This window comes from Mus musculus, chromosome 1, assembly GCF_000001635.26.
Source record: "Mus musculus strain C57BL/6J chromosome 1, GRCm38.p6 C57BL/6J".
In the NCBI taxonomy this organism is placed as follows: Eukaryota; Metazoa; Chordata; class Mammalia; order Rodentia; family Muridae; genus Mus; species Mus musculus.
In genome coordinates this window covers 73,984,622-74,007,829 of record NC_000067.6, presented here as the reverse complement: position 1 = coordinate 74,007,829, position 23,208 = coordinate 73,984,622, and the positions used below count along the sequence as shown (strand labels likewise).

The window sequence follows — 23,208 nt, the reverse complement described above, 5'->3', positions numbered from 1 at the left end:
GGGCATCCCCAAGCCCCGGCATTTCCTTCCTCTGAACAGCAGCCCACAGATACATTTTTCTCCTCCCCCCAGCCTAGCCTCCCAGCAGGCCACCAATGAATTTCTACTACATGGTCCCCAGGCAGGTGGGCCAGCCTCCCAATCTTCCAGGACATGCTCTTCTTGGCTCAGTCAGCAGCGAGAGGTAGCACGTGCACAGAGAGGGAAAGGCATGCGTGTCTGTTTTGGGGGAAACATTGAAGAAAGGATATGCAGCTTCCTTACCCACCCTGTGGTTCACAGCAAATTCAGGAAGTTCTCTGCTGTCTGATAGTAGCCTCTCCCACTGCAGTCCATTCCCCAGTTTTCCCAGGGAAGTACAGGAAAGATGTCTGTTCCTACTGGTGACCTGGGTAAGGGTCTGCTGTCGCCAGCCTTTGGGGCTCCAAAAGTGTGTTGAATGGAGCTAAGAAGAAGGCTCAGTAGGAAACGTGCTTGCTGTGCAAGCACAGAGACCTGAGTTCAATCCCAGCACCGTGTAAAACCAGGCCCAGTGATGCTTACCCGAATTCCCAGCAGTGTGTGGTAACAGGAAGAGCCCTGGGTCTTGCTGGCCAGCCAGGGTAGCCAAATCAGTAAGCCTTATGTTCATTGAGACCCATTGCAAAATAAGGTGGAGGGTGACAGAGGAAGATACATGATGTTGATCTGTGGTCTCCACATCTGTGCATTCAGGTGCATGCACACACGCACATGCACACACGCACATGCACACATGCGCACACATGCGCACACATGCACAGAGAGAGCAGAGGGAGGGGAATGTTGGGGGGAATGAGCAAGAGGCTGAGAGAGGCTGTGAGCCTATAAGGGGCAGAGTTTAAATGCCCGTTCTCTACCTGTGACCACTGCAGTCTTTCACCATTCACTTGTCTCCCTGTGAGGTGAGTTAAGGTCATTTTCCAAGGAACCTTCAGGGCTGTAATGGAAGCAGCAGCACCTGGTCCCTAGTCTGCTGCAAGTCAAAGCTGTTGTTCTTGCTTTAGCCTTGGGAAAAGCTGCCTCAGGATCATGGCTGCTGTAGGGAGAGGCAGTGAGGCAGCTAGGGTGCAAAGATGTGAGCAGTGGTCTCAGGGACAGGGATACTGTGCAGAATGCAAGACAGGTGTGATGGGGATCCACCTTCAATGTCCAGACCTGGCCTGGCAGGGCTTAGGGACCCTGGGTGAGGCCAGCATTGTCCTTGTTTAGACTTTATATCAATCAGCCTCATAGCTGACTTTGAGATGCCAACTGACCCCAGGAGAGAGGCAGGGAAGTGACCGTGGGAATGGGCTCTGCAGGCCTGGGGCAGACCTTGTATTTATTCAAGATGCTGGCAGGTCTTCCATCTGTACTTCAGTTCCTATTATGGATTAGGATGCGGGGGCGGGGGGCGGTAAAGTTTCAAGGCCCTCTAAAACTTGTCTTGGAGCAGCATGTGAGGATGTAGTGTGCATGTGCCTATGTCTATACATGTGTGTATGCCTTTGTACATATGGTGTCAAAAGGTCCTTACCTAAAACTTAACAAAGATGAAGGTAAAGGCTTTTCTATGTTCAGGGGACCTAGGATGCTGCTGGGTGCCAATCAATGCTGAGCATAATAAGGTATCAGAGAAGAGAGCAAGGATACTTGTTCACACCACATATACTTCCCAAGGGCTCACAGTGTGCTGGGCACTGTTCTATCCTCAGAGTGGACGTTGCTCATATGTCAGTGAGAGGCAGGACGTTCTAAAGGATGTTATTAAGTATAAAATAGAGTGTTGGAGGGCAGTGTGTTCTAAGAAGAAAACTCAGGGATTGAAGAGATGGCTCAATAATTAAGAGCACTTACTGCTCTTGCAGAAGACCTAGGTTCAGTTCCGAGCACCCATGTCAGGTGACCAGACACGTCAGTTCTAGGTGATCTGATGCTCTCTTCTGGTCCACAGGTACTTGCACACACACAGTACACGTATGTACACTCAGGTGCATACATGCATGCACATACATAAAAAACTAAACATCTTTTTCTTTCTAAGACTAAAAGTCAACCAGAGAGTTAGTGTATGTACGTGCGTACATGCGTGTGTATATGTGTGTGTGTGTGTGTGTGTGTGTGTGTGTGTGTGTGTCCTTGTATGGGGGCTTACACTTGTGGTGTAATCAGGGCAGTTGTCTGAGGCTGCTACTTCTGAATTCCCAGCTGGGGGGACCAGAAATGAGTATCTCCAACAGGGTCCCGGATGGATCTAAGAGCAGACAGCCCAGCTCATGCCTGACTGCAGTTAACTACAGGGTGACCCAAAGCAGGTCCTAGTGGGTCCATAGGAGCTTCCCCACTGTGCCATGTGAGCTTGGGCAGCCTTAGCTGACTCTGCTTAGCTGGGACCAGTCCCTGCACTTTTCTGTTTTCAGGTAATCTAAGGCTGGTAGTGGTTAGTCCTGGAGAACTAGGGTAGAGGGGGTGCATACATGCCGGGCTGGGGGTTATGAACTCTGGAGGGCAGTCTGGGTGTTTGGAAATTTTTAGCTCCTTGGGAGACATGTGGGACAGTGTGTTGAAGGCATCTGACTGATGGTGAGTCTTGCCCATGGCTGGCCTCCAGCTGGCAAGGGGAAGGGGTGGGGGCAGAGGGGACAGTACTCAGATGATCCCTGGCAGGAAGGGCGAGTTTCTCCCGCTCTGCTGAGGCCTGTAGTTTTATACTAAATCTTATGGCTCAGAGAAGGCTGACAGGGGTTTGACTAGGACTGGGTGAGGTGGACCTCCATGTTATGGGGGAACCTCAGGGTAAGAGGTTAGCCGTAAGGACTAGCCTGTGCTGGGAGACAGGCCCTCTTCATAGGGGGCCTTTATTCTACTTGCTCAACATGCATTTCACTAGGCAGCCATGCTGGTGGGCAGCAAGGACAAGCAACCTCCTTTTGGTCACCCTGTAGTTAACAGCAGTCAGGCGTGGGCTGGGTTGTCTGCTCTTAGAGCCATCTGAGACCCCGTTGGAGATACACATTTCTGGTCCCTGCAGTATGGGATCATTCAGAAGTTCTAGGTTGGTGGGACACCCAGTGCCAATACCTTTCAGGGAGTCACAGTCCCCTCCTGGAGTGGCAGATAGAACTCTAGGAGCAATGGGGAGGTGAGCCTGGTCTAGGAAACTCCCATTCCTCATTATTCACTCTTCTGGGCACTTTTAGGATGAAGCCCTGGTGTTGACTTGGGTGGAGGGAGAATGGCTGGGATGGTCTATCCATGCATGTTTATTGATGGCCCGCTTCTGGTCCCCCTGGTCCCTGGCATGAGGGAGTTTCTACTGAGTTGTCACGGTGATTTCTTTGGGTGAAGGTAGACCAGGAATCCAAAATCAGGGCTGGAGAGCTGGCTTAGCAGGTAAGAGCACGTGCTGCTCACGCAGGAGACCTGAGTTCAGTTCCCAGCACTGTGTGGAATGGCTTCCAACAATATGTAAATGCAGTTCCAGAGATCCGATGCTTCTGGCCTGAATGAGTTCCTGCACTCATGTGAACAAATCCACACCCATGTATATGCACATGCACATAATTCAAAGAATAAAAACAAATCTTAAATTACCAAATTAACTGTGGTTGGATAAACACAGTGTATAGGGCCAGGTTAGACTATTCCTTTAGAAAAGCACGGATGGGAAGGCTAATGGGATACTACATGGGGTATAATCAGAGGAGGAGCCTACCAAGGAGGAGAAGGCATGGTGTGCAGTGAGCATGGGAGTGTTTTGTGTGTGTGTGTATGCGTGTGTGTGTGTGTGTGTGTGTGTGTGTGTGAGTACATGCATGCATGAGTGTGTGTGTGTGCCATAGGTACCAAGGATGAGGCCAGCAAGTCACTGGAGATATGGGACTTGGCAGTGATCCCAGGAGCCCATGCTTTTGGGCTTCTCTCGTCATATCTTGTTTGTTTTCTGGGGCTAACAGGCCATGGTGTTCCCTGCCTCTGTGGGTTCTTACCCTAGATAGACAGTGGAGGTGAAAGCCCTGGGAAGATGGAGCAAGAGTGTTTTGTCCTGTTGTCCCCATTAATTGGGAGTTTGAGGCTTGCATGGGCACCTAGTGTGGTCAGGTAGAACTGGGTGGCTCTACTGCTAATAAGATTGTGTTTCATTTTTGCAAATGCTGCCTCCCCACTTGGGACCAGCCAAGTGATGTCTTGAAGCTTGTGACTGTGCACTTGTTGCCACTCTGACTGCCAGCATCTCTGTGAAACTCACACTATTTTCTTTTTGTCCCCAGCCCATCACCACAGAGACCGTACCCAAGAATGTAGTAGATGTGGTGAGTGACAACCCAGGCAGACTGAAGAGGCCGGTGCTGGGGTGTTTGGGGCTGGGAGAGGGTTTGGAGCCTGGAGGAAGGGTATTGATGACCTTGGAGCCTGTGTCCAGCCATGGGATTTTGGGGTGAGGCTGACAGAGAGGGGGCAGGGTGGGGCTATGAAGGAGATCAGTGATTAAATTTGTAAGAAATACGCTAAATGGCTCAGACCTGTAAGCTAGCATCCAGAAGGCTGAGGCAGGAGGATTACCTCAGTTTTAGATCAGATTGGGCTATGTATTGAGACTTCTTTTTTTAAAAAAAATTTAAAAAGTAGGACTGGGGTAACCCTCAGTCATGGGAGTGCCTGTGCAAACATGGTCATGTGCGCCCAGTCCCCAGAAACCACCTGGGAAAAAGCAGCCCAGTGAGGTGGTGCATGCTTGTAACTGCAGTGCTGGAGGGTGGAGACAGGTGGACCCTTGGGTCTTGCTAGTTAGTCTCCTTTGATTGACAAGCTCCAGGTTAGTGAGAAACCCTGTCTCAAATGTCAAATTTGCATGAGAGGGTAGGAAGGGGCAGAGCCTGTCTGCTTTAGGGATACAGGTTTGCAAAAGTGACCCACTTGCCTGTGTGTCTGCACACACAGACACACACAGACACAGACAGACAGACAGACAGACACACAGACAGACAGACACACAGACAGACACACAGGGTCAAGGAAAAGCAGAATCTGAGGAAGCCAGGTAGACTTCCCATCAGTCTTTCGGACTACATGAGCGGAGAGAGTTTTCTCTAGGCTGGAGGAAGAAGATAAGAAGAATTGGGGTGGGGGGCACTCTATGGTGGGGAAACTGAGGCTGGAAGAGGTATCTGATGGGAACAGGCATCTTGAAACCATGGGCTGGAGGCAAAGGCCCTCCCTGTGAGACTTCAGGTAAAGGAGAGCCTATCTGACCCTCAGCTTCTCACTTTCAAAATGGATGTGTCCCCCAGGGGTGGGCCAAAGGAGAGGGTTTATGTCTGTCTCTCTGATGGTCCTAGTGAGTAGACAGACAGGCATTCCAGTAACACAGCACCCCTTCCCCAACCTTCTGCTACTCTTTTGCCATCTGTCCTGACCCCCAGCAGGTAGAAATTCTGGAACCTTCTACTGTTCATCTTGCCTCTCCCTGACACTCTCTCCTCTGCCTACAGGGGGAAGGAGACTGCCGGGTTGGAAGTTCTCCGAAAAACCTGGAGGAGGGCGTGAGTATGAGGGGCTCGGGGCCAAGGGAGAATGAGACAGGGAGGTGCCCTGAGACCTGCCTTGTGGATATGCCTCCCATAGTGCTGGGGAAAGGGAAGGCTCCCAAAGTCACTTGCTGGGTTCCGACTCTGGTCTTCTTCCGCACTATGCCATGACAGTCCTGGGTGAGAAGGAGCAGAGGGGCAGATCTGAGAGCCAGGCCTGGTGGAGGGCAGACTTGGAAAGGGTGGAAAGCAGGGCTGAGGTGAAGGGGCCCTGAGCTCTTGAGATGACCCTAGATCCTGGAGACACTGTCTCTGGAAATGGTGACTGCTGTGTTTTTTTTTTTTTTTTTTTTTTTTTTCTGCTTCTGACTCAGGACCCTGGCAAAGGGGTTATCTGGTCCTGGCTCATATTGTCTTCAGTTTTACAAGGGGAGTCAAAGGACACTGTTCTTAATCGGAAGGAACTCAGGCCAGGGGGCAGGAGCCCCTGATCTCTGCTGTGGCTTGTCGCCACACACCCCTGGTAGGCCCCACAGGGCCTTCACCCTCCTCAGGTCTTTTCTGTCTTGTGCCCCATGCTGGCCCCTCCGTCCACTCCAGGCCTGGAGAGGAACAGGGAGTGGTTTTGGCGGTTGGCACAGGGGGAGCTGTTGATGGCACGAGGCCCTATCATCTGACAGCTGCCTGGCCTCTGGTAGGGAGGGCCCCGCAGGGAGGGGCTGAGCTGTAGCAGCTCCCGAGGGTGGCCCACCGACACTGCTGTACCATCCTGGGCCGCCATAGGCCCAGCAATAAGGAGTGGAGCTGTCTTAGGGGCCGCAAGGACTCCTAGGCTGGGGGAAGGCGCTGTGGAGGTATGTGAGGATTCCTGTTCACTGGTCCTCAGGCAAAGCTTCATGATGCTTTGGAGAATTTAGTTTTGTGTGTGTTATTGCAAAGGATGAACTAGCTTGAGGCACACCCAGCTGTGATGGGTGCTCAGTAAATATTAGCCTGTCTGCCTGCCATTATTTCTTTTAGGAGCCAGGAGGTGGTATCGCTTCATGACAAGGTTTATGGCAGATGTTGTGGTTTCATGTTATAGACAAGGAGACAGGAGCTTGAGATATCCCTCCGTTGTCTCTAGATTCATGTCATCCAGGCCTCTTAACCCTTGGCCTGGGGATAAAGTGGGAGCCTGTGAATCATTACTTTGAGTCAATGTTCTGGGTGTGTTTATATTATGTCCTAGGACTTCTGACCCCTGCATCCCTAGACTGGGCCATATGGAGTCCATAAACTAGAGTCAAGCCAGAAGGAGTAAGGTTAGATGGCTAGAAGAGCTATTGACCCTAAGGGCATGTTTGACCTTGGTCTCATGGAAGAAAGAGGCAGCCACTTAGCTGTGGTTGATGGCATCTTGTTTTAGGTTTTAGGTGAAATAACTTGGTGTGGGATCAGGGAGTCTTCAAGTGGTCATGTGTCAGAGTGGTGCCTTGTCTGGAGGGAGGAGGGAGGAGGGAGGAGGGAGGAGGGAGGAGGGAGGAGGGAGGATAAAATGTCTCACTAAAGAAGTGTAAGAAGGGCAAACAGGAGAGCAGATTCCAGAAAGGTCTGCTGCTATGGAGGACTGGAAACCCCACTGTCAGGCTTCCAGACATCTGCTGTAGGTGGGGTGACCCAGGACTGCAGGGATGGTCACCTGGCTGCCTGGGACTCTGCTGTGTTCTGGGCAGGGGGAAGGAGAGAGTGGCTCAGGGCACTAGCCTGTTTGTGAGGTGTTTCCTGCTTGGCCTATCCAGGCAACTCCCTCCCATGTAGTTGGTGTTCAGTGGACACTGCAGAGGCGAGAGCTGTGTCGCACTTTGTTTTGGAAAAATCCAAGCGGTGGGCAGGAAGGGGGAGGGGGAGTGGGGGAGGAAGGGGGTGTGGCTGCAGAGCCTGTGTGGGGGCCCTCAATCCTAGGAGACGCAGGAATGAAGGGCTGGGCTCTGGCTGCCTCACTCGACCCCTGGTATTCACTGGCAGACCCACCTCTCAGCTGGGGCTCTGGGGACCTAGGTTCAGGAAATAGTTTTTTTTTATTCTCTGTCCAGAGGTGTTTTGTTTGCTGGTGGACCTGAAAGGAAGGCAGATTTCTCCCAGCCTCTAGCTGCAAACAAGGCCCACTGGAGACCTGAGGTTCATATAGCTCTTGCTGCATGGATAGGCTGTGGGGAACAGAAGGTGGCAAAGAGGAGCCCTGGGCTGCAGGCCTGAGCCACTCAGGAATGCCTGAGTTATGGTCGGCTCCTGCCTGCAGGGAGAACCAAGGAAAAAGGAGTTGATGCCCACAGCAGGAAGGATGCGGGTTAGATATAAGAGGGACCATCCTGACAGTGAGGAAAGACGCTGTTTGGGGGAGGCTGTGGAATGCTCTTTCATGGAGGCCTTTCTGCAAAGGAGAGACCTGTTTGGGAGATTAGAATAAGGGAGACTTCTGTTTGGTGCTCAAGGAGTTGGATCAAAAGTTCTATTATTGGTCTGTCTTGGGAGGAGTTGGTAGGAAGTTACGAGTTTTGAGATTCCCTAGAGGGGAAAAGAATGGGATTACAGGCAGGCCAAGAATTTATTTTCCTTTTAAAAATAACCTCCCCCAGGGACTCCAAGTGGGGCAGGTAAGAGATTTCTGAGCTCTGTGTTGTACCTGTTCTACGGATGAGCATGTGAGAGAGACTCCGCTGCTGTGCCTCTCCCTGGGTGGATTGACAGTCACCTTCGCCATACAGAATGAGGGTGATTGACGGTTATCCTCACTGTTCAGAATGAGGGTGAGGCTTGGGCCTCTCTCCTTCTACTCCCAGGTGCCCAGAGCATAGCTAAACAGTGAATGGTTGACCAGTGAGAGGATGTCCGCCGTGAGAGGGGCACAGAGCTGACTCCAGGCCTCCATTTACCCTGCTGTCTCGTAGGGAGTCAACAGGAGGGGTGCGTTTGCCCCTTCACTGATGTCCTGAGCTCATGATGAGTCCACAGTCCCCGTGCAAGCTTGCTTTCTGCTGGCGAAGGTCATGTGTCCCCAAACCTTGCAGAAAACAGGAAGCCCTGTTGGTACAAGGGCAATCCAGCCCTGTGATTCATCAGGGGGTGACAGTCCAGCTGTTGGTCCCTATCCCCTGCCCAGGGCAGTTTCCCCTGTGCATCTCTGTCCCAGCCACCCCAGCTGTAAAGAGTGTTTGGACTTTTGTTATCACACCTCTGGAGGCAGCAGGGCCAGACTCTGTTTGGGCCAAGTATTTATCGTCCAGTCGGGAGTGAGGAATGTGGAGTGTTATAACCTTGGCCAGGGGATGGTGGGGAACTGGGCTGGAAACCTGGTCTCTGGGTCTTGTGCATCCCTTGCCCTGTGCCTTCAGAGGCTCCCAGTGCTGCTTGGCTCTCAACTTCCTTCGCCAGCCCTGGCTCAATTGGCCTATTGTCTTCCTCCCCGCTCCTTGCGTGTGCCTGACCCTGATCTTGGCGGCACCATAAGCTTTGGCTAAGTTGTGGCTTCCAGTTGTTCGAAGCAGCTGTGGTGGCTTCCTTCAAGAGTGGCTGTGGATACATAGCAGATGAAACCCCAGGGGCTATTTATAGCAGGGTGGCCCTGGGGCTTGGAGCCAGGCCCAGGGCCTGAGGAGAGTCAGGGCCTCCTCATCAGAAACCGTTGCAATGGGATAGATGAAGTGTTGGCTTTCTGTGTGCCTTGGGGTGGGGAGTTTTGGAACAGCTTGGTTTAGGGTTTTGAAAACCAAACACTCCTGGTCCCCGCCTCCCCTGCCCTAGCCTGACTCATGCAACCCTGAGTCCTAGGGCCAGAAATGCTGAGAGACTGAGAATCATTCCTCCGGACAGCCCTGTTTAGTGCCTCTTTGCACTGTGGGTTCTGCTGAGCTCTGAGCAGCCCCGCAGTAGCAGGGTGGACAGCCTTCCTGAAGCCAGGGGCCCTGACTCTGTACTCCATGGGGAGCTGGACCCCAGAGCCCAACACTCTCTACTTAGGCTCTGTGACCAAGTCCAGGTCAGAGTTTGAGTCCTGCTGCATCATCAAACTCCTAGGGTGAGTCACCACTGTCTTATGTCTCTGTCCTTGCAAGTACTTTAGCCTTGCTGCCTCCAAGGGGATGCTGTCATTTGGTAGCCAGGAACGGTGGCTTGGTGGAGCCCAGGAATTCAGGACTGGCGTGCTCAATCTGCATGCATTAGAGTGGATGGTGGTGGCTGAGGGAGAGGAAAGCAGTTTTTTTTTTTTTTTTTTTTTTTTTTTATGAGAAGGGACGGTTGTTCCTTCCCTTCCAGGAATTTCTCTTTCAGTTCTTCTTAGTGAGAAAATGACAGCTAACGTGACAGCAGCCATTGATCAAGTGCCAGCTACTGATTGAGGAGGCTCATCTGCGTTGTTTTTTTTTTTTTGTATGCCAGTACAAACTATTGAGGCTGCCCTGTCTCACTGTGACATGCTGGTGACATTTTACCAGGTTTTGGATGGCTAAGTGTCCCCTTGGCTACCCAGCCAGATGCTGGAGCCTAGAGCCACAGTCTTAATGTCACTCTGCTGCTCTGCAAAGTTTGGGTCACTAACGTGGGTCTGTCCGCTGAATTTTATGCCATCGACATCCTGGACATGGGGCAGGTGAGCTAGGATAGCTGGCACAGATCCTTAGAGATGTGGGTCCCTGGACTCCCTTTATAAACCACATATGTGCTGCTCCATCTCAACGCTTTCCATTGAGCCAGTGACTCAGTGTTGTGACCTTAGAGGAGGGGCAGTGAGGGACAGCAGTGACAGAGGATGCAGGTTCAGGGCTGGCTCGAGTGTAGCTATCCTTAGCTTTCCCAGAGCACAGGCAGGTGCTGTCTGTGATCTCCAGCTGAGGTTACTATCATGGTGCCTGGTGGAAGGGCAAGGTGGGTTTCTGCGAACCCAGCCACTGTTGGTAAGTGTGTTTCTGGTACAGAGGAGCCACTCAGGTGGCTGTATGTCTGATCAGAGATGTCCTCTTTCCATCTGTCTGGGTCTTGCCCACAGCAGGTACTTTTGGCCTTTGGGTTTTTGTGACTGGGTGTTGGGGTGGTAGGGTGGTAGGGATGGAGCGTTGGTCACGGAGGATCTGTGGGTGGCCATGGCCCAGCTTCCTCTCTGCTTCTCCCTTCCTGTGCTCTCCGTCTCTTGTAATACCATGCATTTTCTCTTTTCCAGGGCTCCATGAGAGTTTCTCCAAGCATACAGCCACAACCACAATCACAGCCTACCAGGTATACTTGGCACATGAGAAGGGATGGGGAATGGGCATTCTCGTGTCCCATCCTGGATCCCGAGATTGATGCTGTGCAGCTGTAGTGAGAGGCTTGGAGTTGGTGGCCCTTGGCCTTCATCATTGTGAGATCCAAACCAGACCTTGAGGTAGACTCTCTATTTCCCCACATTAGCTCATTAGTCCCTGTAATGGCACTGAAGGTCTGTGTATTGGCAAATGAGTTGCTGAGTGTCTGCAGTGACTTGTTCAAGATCATTCACTGCCCAGAAGTGGCCCTCAGGAGGCCACCATCAAGGCCCATGCTGGTTCTGTCTCTTTGTGGATGAGGTCTCTAATGGCGGGAGGTCTTTGTAGAGTGATCATTCTCCACACAGGAAAAGAATACTCAGGAGGACCCCAGGCTTTGCCCACACTCCACCTCCTTCTCCCTTACCTTCACTCTGAGCCTCACAAAATGTGTAAGGATTCCAGTCATGATTTCTGCCTACAGTTCCTATAGATCAAGGTTATTTTAAACACCCACCTCCAACCCCATCCCTTTCACAGTTTGGTACACCTAGAGCTGTGATGCCAGTCATGTCCAGCTGGTGGCACTGTTGTATCTTTGTAGCTTTCTTGGAAGCCATCCTGACAGTGGTTGGTGGCTACCCCAGCATGGCCACCTCTGACTCATGCCTGTCTTGGCCCCTCTCCCTCCCCTGACTCTCAGAGGAAAAGGCTAGAAAGGAATTGTCTGGGTTTATGAGTTTTTCTGAGGGAGGTGCAGGACGTTTAGAGCCAGGACTATGGAGAGTGGAGGGTACTCAGGCTACTTTGTATCAACGTTTGGGGTAAATGTGCAGGTGGCGTCTGGCCCCTGGGTAGACCAGTCAGAGCTGTAGCCCAGCTGTTGCTGAGATACAAGAGGGACAGGAGTGGTTAGAATTCAAGTCCAACTTTTAACTGGACAGCTACTCCTGTCATTTCAACAGAGAAGGTTGTCCTTGGCTTCCTTCTCTCTACACCCATCCAAACATCTAGGACCACGTTAACCCTGGTAGAATCTAGATATTTCTAGGCCCCTTGATGTCCCAGGGCTTTTTGTCCCCACCACCAGAGGATCTGCTACTTTTAACCTGCTCCAGCCTCAACTCCATACTGCTATATAGTACATCGAAGGTTAACAAAATGAGAAGTGTTGCCCACTCCTCATGGGAGGAGTACGGCTTGGATGGGGAGGGAGGAGAAGGATGGGGAAGAGCTGTCCCAGCGGGCAACATGGACCCCTCCCTGGAATATAAAGCTTGGCTACTACTGCAGCAAACAACCCACACTCTCTTACTTCTCTGGCCTCTAGAAATGAGGGAGTCCTGGGCCAAGAATGATCTCTGCAGGGAGATCTGGGGACAGAGTACAGGGGTCAGCCTGCCCTAAGAGGCTGGAATGTGCCTGGGCTCTGGCTCAGTTCCAGCCATGTGAGCGTATCACCTGAGCTGCCCCTTCCCCAGGGAGGCCTCCTGTCTTCTCAGTTTGAGTGCATGGAGGTGGCCAGGGCTCTGCTCCAGGGTCCCTGGGGAGCGCCATTTTTCCCCATCAGGATCCTTTAAGAAACTTCTGCCTGCCTGACTGGGCATTAGAGATGGGGCCGGATCCTTGGATTCTGACCTGGGCCCATCCTCTACTCAGTCTCTCTAGAAACACGAGTGTGAGCCGAGCCATGGAAGACAGTTGTGAGCTGGACCTGGTGTATGTCACCGAACGCATCATCGCCGTGTCCTTCCCTAGCACAGCCAATGAGGAGAACTTCCGCAGCAACCTCCGTGAAGTGGCTCAGATGTTGAAGTCCAAGCATGGGGGCAACTACCTGGTGGGTGGGCCTCACCCTTCCTCTTGCTCACTTCCTGTACACCGAGAGTTTCTGCCCACTCCCCATGCCAGCACCCTTCCCTTCTCTACCCTGGGCATCCTGCAAGGCCCAGGGTTTCACTCTGTCTTAGAGAGAGCCGATTCTCGGGAGAGCGTGTGCAGTTGAGTGTAGCATCTGGAGCCAGGTGTGTGTTGTTGGAGTGTGAAAATGTGTGACCACTTGTGATTGCATGTGTGTGAGTGCGTGTGTGATTTTGAGAATGTGTGAATGTGTCAGTGGGCTGACAAGAAGAGAATAAGGACTCAGGTTCACTTTGCTGTGCCTTCACCACAAGCCAGGTCCTCTGATAGCCTTTTAACCTTCAGAACAGCCCTGGAGAGAGAGAGAGAGAGAGAGAGAGAGAGAGAGAGAGAGAGAGAGAGAGAGAGAGAGAGAGAGAGAGAGAGGAGGAGACTGAGAGAAGAGAGACAGAGAGAGGAGAGAGAGAGAGACAGAGAGAGAGAAGAGGAGTCTGAGAGAAGAGAGACAGAGAGAGAAGAGAGAGAGAGAAAGAGAGAGGGGGGCAGGGGCTGAAGTCTTTGTGTGGAGCTGCTTCTGGTGGAGCAGACTTGGCCATGTGTAGTTTTGGGAGCCCTATAGCTGGCTAGAGTTACCTGATATTAGAGAAGAGGCTGGCAGAGATTTCCTCTACAGCAGGAAGGTGGCTTAGGTCCTTTCTCAAGGGAGTCATAGACTCCCTTGGTGGGGGCTGTGGGGGGGCTGGACTGCGGTCCCTGAACCCCTGGGTGTTGCCTGCCACATTTAACAGAGCTGGGCTGAGGAGGTTGCCCAAGGGTGCTGGGGTTGCTGGAACAAACGGCCACACACTGTTTGGCTTAAAATGTCAGGAATGTGTTCTAGAGGCTGGGCATCTGGGTGTCAGGGAGGCCATGTTCCCCTGAATCCTGGAGAAAACTGCCTTCCTTCTCTCTCTCTCACTCCTGGCCTCTCCCAGCACTTCGACATTCCCTGGCTTGTGGCCACATGGCTCTATTCACTGCCTCCACCTTCTGGTTATAAGGACATCGGTTGTTCATCTTACGCTCACCCTGCATCCAAGAGTGTCTCCTAACAAGATCCCTAAGTACTTGCGAAGGTCCCAGATTCTGTAGTTCTGAGTGGACGAGCATGTTAAAGACCTCTGTAGCAGTCCATCCATCATTTGTGATGAGCATTGTAAAGTGCCTGGTTTTAAACACCAGAAAGTCCTGGTTCTTACTCTGCCTCCGTGATAGCTGAATGTATGATCTTGGCCATTAGTTTTCCCATCTGCAAAATGGGCATTGCTGAGGGAGTGATGCCAGCTCTGTGACATTGTTAATGTCATTTAAATGTGTTACTTAATAGTACTGGGAGTATCTGGAGTCCTCTGGCTTCAGGAATGCAGAGTTCTAGGATGTCTGTGTTCTGCCAGAGCCCCCTTCCTCCTGTCTATTCTAGAGTCTGTCTGCTCTCCTCCAGGTATATGACAGCGACTGTCAAACTTGTGGTCCTGAGATAGAGGCGGGCAATTCTGCACAGCACTTTAGGGGGTCAAGAACATGGGAGACAGGGTTGGATTTGGGATATGAGTAGACTCCACGTGGTAGAAGATGGAGAAGCAGTCTTGTTTGGGGATTCTATTCTAAAGCCAGAGAGGGACGGCCATTATCACTCAGCACTAGTGGGTGGGGCTCCATCCCTTCTCATCCCAAGTTCAGGATGTTCGATTGCAAGGGGGCCTGGCTGAGTGTGGTAGCCTCCACCTTTCCTGAGAACTCACTGCTGATCCTGTTGGCCAATATGTGTGTTGTGGTGGAAACTTCCGTTAGGGGAGAGAGTAACGAAGGTATAGGAGTTTAAGAGCTCATGGCGGGCCTGTGGGTGGGCTCCTGACAACTGGGACAAACTCCCTCTCGCAACATCTTCCCCCTCACTCTTATTGGTCTTTCCCTCTGTCTCTTTCTAGCTATTCAACCTCTCTGAACAGAGGCCTGACATCACCAAGCTGCATGCTAAGGTGAGTCTGTGGCTGTTCTGGGAAGACTGGGCCTAGCCTGGACTAGCCTGGGCTAGCAGGAGAGAGAACAAGTCCCTTCTTATGTTAGTGCCATGACAGTTCCAAGTTCAAGGGCATCTCAGATTGACAAAATGGACTGTAGTACCAACAACTGAAATTTCACACAGTGGGTTCTGACCTCATCTGTCCTGGAGAGGGAATACACAGGGTTTCTAGGAGTGGGCCTGGGGTTGTGACTTATCTATATGTGCCTGTCCCCAGGGTTTATTTTGCTTGCTAAGTGGGTTTTTAGAGAGGGGACCTTGGCTTCTATTTTGGATTCTGGTGCCTGTCATTATGGGATGTTAAGCAAGCAACAGACTGCTCTGGGCCTCAGATCGTGTGTCTGAAAGTGGACATCTGGCTTAGGCATGCTCTGTGGACCCTGCCAAATAGCAGCTCTTTTCATTTAGTGTTTTGTGAAATTAGAGAGGACTGAAGGAGGCCTTGAGGGCTGAAGGCCACTGGGAAGCCCCACTTCTGCACACTTTAGACTTCTCTCAGAGGGCCGGGAATGGGCAGTCTGTGTATCCAAAGGACTGTGAGCATCAGGGGACCCTTTTCTTTCCTGACACCCTGTCAGCCTTGAACTGGCCTTGGAGGGGAGCTGAAGGGCTAGGCTCAGGCCTTTCTGGAAGCTTTGAGATCACAGTCTCACGTTGTAAACCTTGGCACACCCCTGTGAGGACAACAGCTCTGGGAAAGGGACATTGCTTGCCTAAGACCCTACTTTGAGCCTAGGTCCCAGGTCATGCCCTTTGCTTGTTAAGCCTTGCCTGTCAGCAGGACTGGTGGGCAGGACAGGAACGGAGGCCAGGCTGCTGGTGACTGTCCCCATATTGTGCTGACTGGCTTGATGGAATTCCTAGGCTTTCTTTTCTTGCTTGTGTCTCAATCACAGGTCCTGGAATTCGGCTGGCCTGACCTGCACACACCGGCCCTGGAGAAGATATGCAGTGTCTGTAAGGCCATGGACACCTGGCTCAATGCAGACCCCCACAATGTCGTTGTTCTCCACAACAAGGTCAGAGCAGGGGCTGTCCACGTGCGCATGTACCTGTGTGTATACAACTGCATGTGCACACCTGCCCGGGTGTTCAGATTATGTGATTGTGCTCACCCACCCATTTGTGTTTTCCATTCCAGAACATGATAGCTTCTGCCTAAGAGAATACCGCCAACACGTGGGGGCAGGGCAGTGACCTATGTGTCTAGCGGTGGAGGGTGCACTGACTTTTCTGACTCCCATCCTCCTGCCTCCCTCCCCAATGTTCCTCTTTCTGCAGAACAGCACCCTTCTCTCTTACCCTTGGCCCCTAGGCTTTGGGGTGGACTTTTGACGGCAGAGCCTCTTTGACCAATGATTGCTTTTTGCCTCTTTCAGGGAAACCGAGGCAGGATTGGGGTTGTCATTGCAGCGTATCTGCACTACAGCAACATTTCAGCCAGGTGAGAGGTCAGCTGTCTTTTATCCCAGCTTCTGTGCTCTGGGCGTTGATGTGGGGACACCCCTCTCCCACCTTGAGGCAAGGAGCTGCCCTCAGATGGAGGAGCAGGATGGACGAGAGGTGCAGGAGCCCCCAGAGATAGACACAGTGTCCTCCAGCTCTGAGGCAGCATGGAAACAGCTGGCGACAAGGAAGAGCATCCCCTCCCGTGTGGAAGACACCCACACAACAGCTTTGAGCGGCTTATTCTCCCTCAGCTGCCTTCTGTTCCCCTCGATGATCCAGGAAGGAGTCAGAAAGAGATAACTGCATCAGAATTGGACTCAGGGGACAATCTGGAAGTTACTCAAGCCCACGGCGGGGATGTCTTTTGGCTTGGGTATTTGGAAGAAAGAACAGGAACCAGCCAGTATGCAGATTCCATTCTGACACCACTCAGCACAGAGGCTGAAGGCTTGTTCATCTAGCATGGCTACCCAGAGGCTGCTGTGTCCAGGACCATGTTATAATGGCGCTTGAAAGAATGTAGAGGTTACAGCCCAGGGCCTGCCCTGGAGGACTTCAAATACCAATCAAGTCTCTCAGCAGCATCCATGGTTGTGGCTATGCAAACAGACCAGAAGTGACTCGGGCATGTGGCCGGGGGACCTGTGACTCTAAAGGCATAAAGAATTTCTGTAGGTCTTAGAGAGGAGCTGTGGGTGGAATAAAAGGGTCTGGTGACCATAGAGTCGGAGAAGGCTTGGGGACAGTCAGGTAACAGAGAACAATGGCTTTGGTGGCCTTAACAAGGACTTTGCATTTACTCTAAACAGGACTGAAAGTTGTTGGAATACCAGAATTATCTCTGTATGCTGTGTAGAGGGTTTCAGTGGTCCTTGTGTCTGCTGAGTGGACATGTATACACCCATGGCTGGCAAGCCCTTATGGCTATCACCTCATCCAATCTCCTTTAAGCCTCGTTTGATGCAAGGGATGAGGTTTGATGGAAAGGATTACGTCCCCGGAGCCGATTAGTAGCAGTCTAGAGATAGGTGCCCAGGCCGCCAGGTTGTAGAATCCCTGGCTGAGTCCTGTGCCACACAGATTGAAGATGCTTGAGCATGCTCTTCCTGAAGGCTTCTCAGTGTAGCATGTTTTGAGGAGGGGTATGACCTTCCACAGTGACCAGATTTGGTTGAGGGGCTGTACAAGCCTGGGGGGGTGGGGCTCTGAGGAAGGGGACAAGAGGCCCGTGAGTGTAGGAGTGGGCTTCTTTGACTGTCTTGTGTCTCCCCACAGTGCTGACCAGGCTCTGGACCGGTTTGCAATGAAGAGATTCTATGAGGACAAGATCGTGCCCATTGGCCAGCCATCCCAGAGGAGGTGGGTGCCTGGGACCAGCCCAACCTGTGCTTTCCTGTGGTGGATACTGTGCCTTGTTCACTCTCAGGGGGTAGACAGCTACTTAATTGAGGGTGTGTCAAGCATGGGCATTTAGCCTGCAGTGACACAGGTATGGTGGTGCCCATAGGTTGGGGTGTCAGTTGGCTTCGGCAGCCTCTAGCAGAAAACATGCTGTTATGGCATGACTGTAGGGGAGCAAGCCCCCATGTAAGGAAGACACATGCTGTTCTTGGTTGGCCCTGGTGGCAGGGTCATTCCAGCCTGTGGATGAGTACACATACATTGATGTCCCTAATGCCTGTCCTGGGAGATCATAGGTAGCTCTATAAGAGACACCTTCTCTCGGGAGAATTTATAATGTTTTGCTAAGGGCCCCAGCCACACATTCTTACTGGAGTGTCATAGTAATAGCCCAGACGGAAGCAGGACCAGATGGAGTCATTCATTGCCACAGTTGAGGAACTCTGCTGTAGCTGTGGGTACTGGGACATCCAGGCTGACAGAGCAGAGTCCCTTCCTTTCCCTGAGGGAGCTGTGGTTCTTTTTAGAGTATAGGCATTAAACAAGTGAAAAAAAAAAAAGCCAAAGGGAGAGGGGGGAGAGTTGGAGATGAAGAAGGACAGAGGTTGGGGGAGAATACAGAGAGGCAGAAACAGAGGGATAGGGAGAGAGGGCAGAGTAGAGAGAGAGAGAGAGAAGACAAGAGAAATGGAATAGAGAAGGAGAAAGAGAAAAAGGAGAGAAAGAAGGGAAGAAAGAGAAGACCCACTCTGGGGAGTGCTCTGGCATGGAGGGTGATGGACAGAACTGGCTGTTTTTTATGGAGACAGCCTGGAATCTCTGGTGGAGATGACTTTGAAGCCCTACCTGGGCCACTGATGATATCCAGGGGACCCTTCTTTTACGGATGAGACACTTGAGGTCAGGGTAGAGCCAGGGCCAGGGGTCGCAGTGAGTGGTGGCTGAGCTGGAATGTGGGCAAGAGCTAGGATGCTGGGAGTCAGGGTCTGGCAATGCCACCTGCTACCTTGCAGGGATCTGCCCATGGATGATACCTGTGACATTCAGTGATGTCTGACCCACAGGGGCCATGAGCAGCATCAAGGGTAAACCAATCCCGGGGAGGCTGCAGTCATAGCAAGCCCAAGCCTAGACTGGAAACCTAGAAAGTAGGAATTCTGGTATGGCTGTGTGTGGTGGGCCTGCTAACTACCTGTGCTGGCTCAACCCCATTCTCACACCAAGGACAAGGCACTAAATCTTTCACACAAGGATGTGTGTGGGCAAGTGCTTGCTTACAAACAGATAGTTGCTGCAGAGGCCAATAGGTGGTTTTGAAGAAAATTCAAACCACTACTGCTAGAGTGACGGGCAGCCAATGGGGCTGGGTCAGAGTAACGCATGCCAGGGGTAAGGTCTGAATGGGCAGGGTGGAAGTGGGGAGACCTGACCAAGAGTAGGGGGGCTGGGCAGAGCAGGCAGGAAGGCTGGAGGCTAAAGGCTCCCATGGCTTCTGGAGCCCCTAAGGACTTAGCTGCAGATTCCAAGGGCCTTTTCTGCCTCTTTATACTTGAGGATCCCCAATACACATCCATGCCCTCATCTTGCTTATCTGGATAGGAGCTGCAGTCAGTCCTGAGGACTGTTGCCATTGTAGTTGGAAGCCCAAGTACAAGTGCACAAGTACTTGCCAGGTACCCAGGAGCCCAGCACATCCTCACTGACTACTGGCCTCCTAGGAGCCTTCAGTGCAGGTCGGATACCACGCACCAGCTCCCGGGGGTCTGTCATGTGCACACGACAGCTTGGTCTCAGTCACCTTTGGTTCTGAAGGTTACAGTCTACTTATGAATAAGAATGTGGAGCATCCCTGTGTCTCCCTGAGACTTGGAGACGGTGGGCTGAACAGTCGCTGTGATGCCGAGCAGCAGAGACCAAGCTTCCCCTAATGAGAAAGAGAAGAGGTCCAATCCTCCTCACATGCCTGCGTGCAATGCAGTTGTCACGTGAATTTGACTGTGTGCGTTATTCGTGTCTGCCAACAGATCCCATGGGCCAGTGCCTGTGTTGGGGGCAGGCCACCTTCTCTACACACATGAGAAAGTGCAGCTGTTGGCTTCCGGAACATTCCCCGCCACTTTCCCTCTGTTCCCTTGTCAGTGGTGCTCACAGGGAACCCGGTAGTTGGACAGGGAAAGCAAGGAGTGAGCGGGAGGGGCTCTGCCTGTGGGTCACTCACTCATTGTCACCCGCCCTCGGGACTCATTGTCCCCAGAACACAGACACATCCTGTTGGCCTGGTCAGGAGATCTGATGGAAACCTGCCATTCCAGGTTTCCGGTTTGAGTAACGGGCGGGGGGGGGGGGGGGGGGGGAGGACTGGACAGGGCCCTGAATAGGAGCTGGCAGTGCCCATCAGATTATCTTGCTAGGGGAGACTGAGATGGCCCCACCCAGGCTCAGGGACTGGGGACTGGAGGAGGGCCTAGGGGCCAAGAGATGGGGGTGGGGAGAGGTCTTCTGGTGTCATAATTAGAGTCTTACCCTCCTGTGGAGCTATTGGCTATTATAGAGTCCCAGGCTGCATTTGATTGGTTTATCTGGTTCAACCTGGCTCTCTAGAGAATCAGAAAAGGAGGAAATGTCAACCAGCCAGCACCAGAGGACTGACCTGTGGTTTGGAGATGCTTCAAAGTCTAGACTTTCCTTCTTTCCTTCCCTCTCCCATTCCCTGATTTATGTGATCTTGATGTGTGTCACAACTCTTTCTGGACCTGGCTTTCTGTCTCTGCTAGAAAGAAACGAGATGGCTCAGTCCCCTTCTGTTCCGGCAGCAAGATTTTTATTAGAAGAACTGGGAGGTTTCTGGAGCTGCCTATGTGGCTCAGTCTGTTGACTGCTTAGCATGCAGGAGACCCCAGGTCTAATCTCTAGCAACACACACACACACACACACACACACACACACACACACACACACACACAGCATAAATAAAATCGCTAAAGAAACGAAAACCCAACTACAAACCAGCTTAGAGTTAGGATACTTATTGGAAGTTAATTATCTCAGATCCCAAGTCAAGAAGTTAATATACAAAATTCCATACGTTTAGGAAGAAATAAAATAAGTACTGTAGTTATCAAACTTTTACTGTTTCCTCTGTGTGTGTGTGTGTGTGTGTGTGAGAGAGAGAGAGAGAGAGAGAGAGAGAGAGAGGGAGGGAGAGAGAGAGAGAGAGAGAGAGAGAGAGAGAGAGAGAGAGAGAGAGAGAGAGAGAGAGAGAGAGAGAGAGATTGAGAATATATTAGGGTCTATGAGAATAGTCATAAGTAAGGTTTGCCTCAGTAAGTTGTTAGGGGTGTTTACTTGATGCTTGGGCTAGAAATGAGACGTGAGAGAGATACTCATGTTCACCACGAGAGGGTGCTAGAGAACGCCAAGTGAGTTCCAGGCTCTGAAATTTGCAGATTTTTTTTTTTTTTTTTTCATTTTCATCCTGGGGCTCAGCAAGTTTGGAGGCATGCCCTGGCTGGAAAAACTTAACTATCATGTGGCCTGGGTGGGTGCATGTGTCATGTGTATGGGGGTAGATGGTAGCCTACGGTGGTGTTCTTAAAGAAAGAATGGATAAATAATGAATGTATAGAGGGGTAGATAAATATGTGGGTGGATGGATGGATGGATGGATGGATGGATGGATGGGGAGGATGGGTGGGTGACTGGGTGAGTGGATATGTGAGTGGGTGGATGAGTGGATGGGTGGGTGGAGGATGGGTGGATGAGTGGGTGAGTGGATAGGTAGGTGGATGGATGTGTGGAAAGGCTGGTGGGTGGGTGGATGGCTGGTTGGGTGAGTGGGTGGCTGGAAGGGACTACACAGTCCCTTCACTAATGACACCTTATTCCTGCGCAGATATGTGCACTACTTCAGTGGCCTACTCTCTGGCTCCATCAAAATGAACAACAAGCCTTTGTTTCTGCATCATGTGATCATGCACGGCATCCCCAACTTTGAGTCTAAAGGAGGTACCTGCCCCATCCCTTCCCTTCAGCCTCTATTTCCTTCTTGGGTGGTAAGCTGTGGTATCATCTGGGCTTGTGTGGGGCTCTCAGAAGAGCTCAACCCTACTCTGCAATGTCAGGTTGACTCCTGGTCATGCCTGGTGGCAGAAGACACTGGAGGAGTCGATGTTTTGCCTATTTAAAATGACTGAGAAGGGAAGTTAGGCTTCCTTTATGTTCGTGTTTCCTTCTTTTTCTCTTTCTTTTTTCCCTCTTTGCCTTTCCCTTTGTCCCTCCTCCCTCCAACCATTTCTGGTTCTAACCTCACACTCCCCTCCCCCTCTCTGACAGGGTGCCGGCCCTTTCTCCGCATCTACCAAGCCATGCAACCTGTGTACACATCTGGCATTTAGTAAGTGGTCTGTGAAGGAGGATGGGGTGGGTCAGGAGGAAGGGAGAGCTGAGGCTGTTTCCTCAGCAGAGCTCCCTCGTCACCTCTCTCCCTCAGCAACATCCCTGGAGACAGCCAGGCCAGCATCTGTATCACCATTGAACCAGGGCTGCTCTTGAAGGGAGACATCTTGGTGAGCTCTACCCTCCTTCTCAAGTATCCCTTCTCTTGTCCTGTTCCTGACCTACCCTGGGGACATGGGACATGCGACTATTCCCCTGTAAGCTTGAGTTTAGAACTGTGGGTTCCTGTATCCCTCCCAGACACACATCATCATGATCCAACTTCTTCCCTTGGAGAGAATATTCTTTTCCTAGTTTCATCTTTTGCTCTGGGACATCTTCAGGGAACTGCCACTCAGTGTGAACTGTGACCTTCTAGCTCTAGACTAGTGACAAAGACACTCCCAGTCCTAATGCCAATCCTGCTTGCCATAGTTTAAGACACATTGCCTTTTTGAATGCCCACCTCTATTCGGGAACAGCTGGGAGTGCATTAGTCCCCACAACGCCAGACTGTTCCCCTTCTCTTCTGTTCTAGAAGTCTCCCAAAGAGCTCTGAGGTCTTTTTTGGTATTTCTGATCTCTCTCTCGTGGGTTTGGGGTGAGATTTGGGACTCAGCTGATGAAGCCAGTTAAGAAGCTCTCTGAGACTTGACTTTCCCCCCTTTGTCCACTTCTCATCCAGCTGAAGTGTTATCATAAGAAATTCCGGAGCCCGGCTCGAGACGTCATCTTCCGAGTGCAGTTCCACACCTGTGCCATCCATGACTTGGGGGTTGTTTTTGGGAAGGAAGATCTGGATGAGGCCTTCAAAGGTGGGCTCCCTGACAGGGGCAGGATGGGGTTGCCTCTTCTTGTAGCAGGAGAGGAGCCCAGTGTGAGATGGTGTCGCAGATGCAGGAACCATCTTCTCTGAACCATGTGGTCTGTCCAGTCTCAGGGGTGACAGTGTGAGGGGACTGAAGGAGAATGGGACCGGTCAGGACTTAGGTTGGGGTGGCCTAGGAACGAGACCAAGCTCAGTTCCTTTCTGGTTCCCTGCACCTCAGGACCTCTGGGATGTTTGTGCCTCCCACCTTTCTCTACTGCTTGCTCCATTCTTTCTTTTTCTATCTGCCTTGTCCCCTGTGACCACCAGGAGTCAGTTTTCTAGCATTCCCAGGTGTCTTAATATCGGGATCAGTATTAAGTGCTGGAATCAAAGAGAAACAT

The 23,208-nt window shown here is 51.7% G+C and overlaps 1 protein-coding gene across 32 annotated transcripts in view; it reads left to right on the top strand.

Moving 5' to 3' along the window:
- Nucleotides 1–23,208, top strand: part of Tns1 (tensin 1) — a 214,317-nt gene that overhangs the window by 116,719 nt on the left and 74,390 nt on the right. For 30 of the 32 annotated variants that reach the window (NM_001289895.2, NM_027884.4, XM_030252982.1 and 27 more), the window contains 12 exons: nt 4,272–4,313; nt 5,493–5,543; nt 10,726–10,781; nt 12,449–12,629; nt 14,617–14,667; nt 15,608–15,730; nt 16,091–16,155; nt 17,436–17,519; nt 21,455–21,567; nt 21,895–21,955; nt 22,052–22,127; nt 22,682–22,811. In NM_001289895.2, coding sequence (NP_001276824.1) covers nt 4,272–4,313; nt 5,493–5,543; nt 10,726–10,781; nt 12,449–12,629; nt 14,617–14,667; nt 15,608–15,730; nt 16,091–16,155; nt 17,436–17,519; nt 21,455–21,567; nt 21,895–21,955; nt 22,052–22,127; nt 22,682–22,811 — 1,033 coding nt within the window. Of the gene's footprint in view, nt 1–4,271; nt 4,314–5,492; nt 5,544–5,984; nt 6,383–9,322; nt 9,586–10,725; nt 10,782–12,448; nt 12,630–14,616; nt 14,668–15,607; nt 15,731–16,090; nt 16,156–17,435; nt 17,520–21,454; nt 21,568–21,894; nt 21,956–22,051; nt 22,128–22,681; nt 22,812–23,208 lie in introns of those variants that run through there. The other 2 variants (XM_006495881.3, XM_006495882.3) reach the window with 2 other exon arrangements.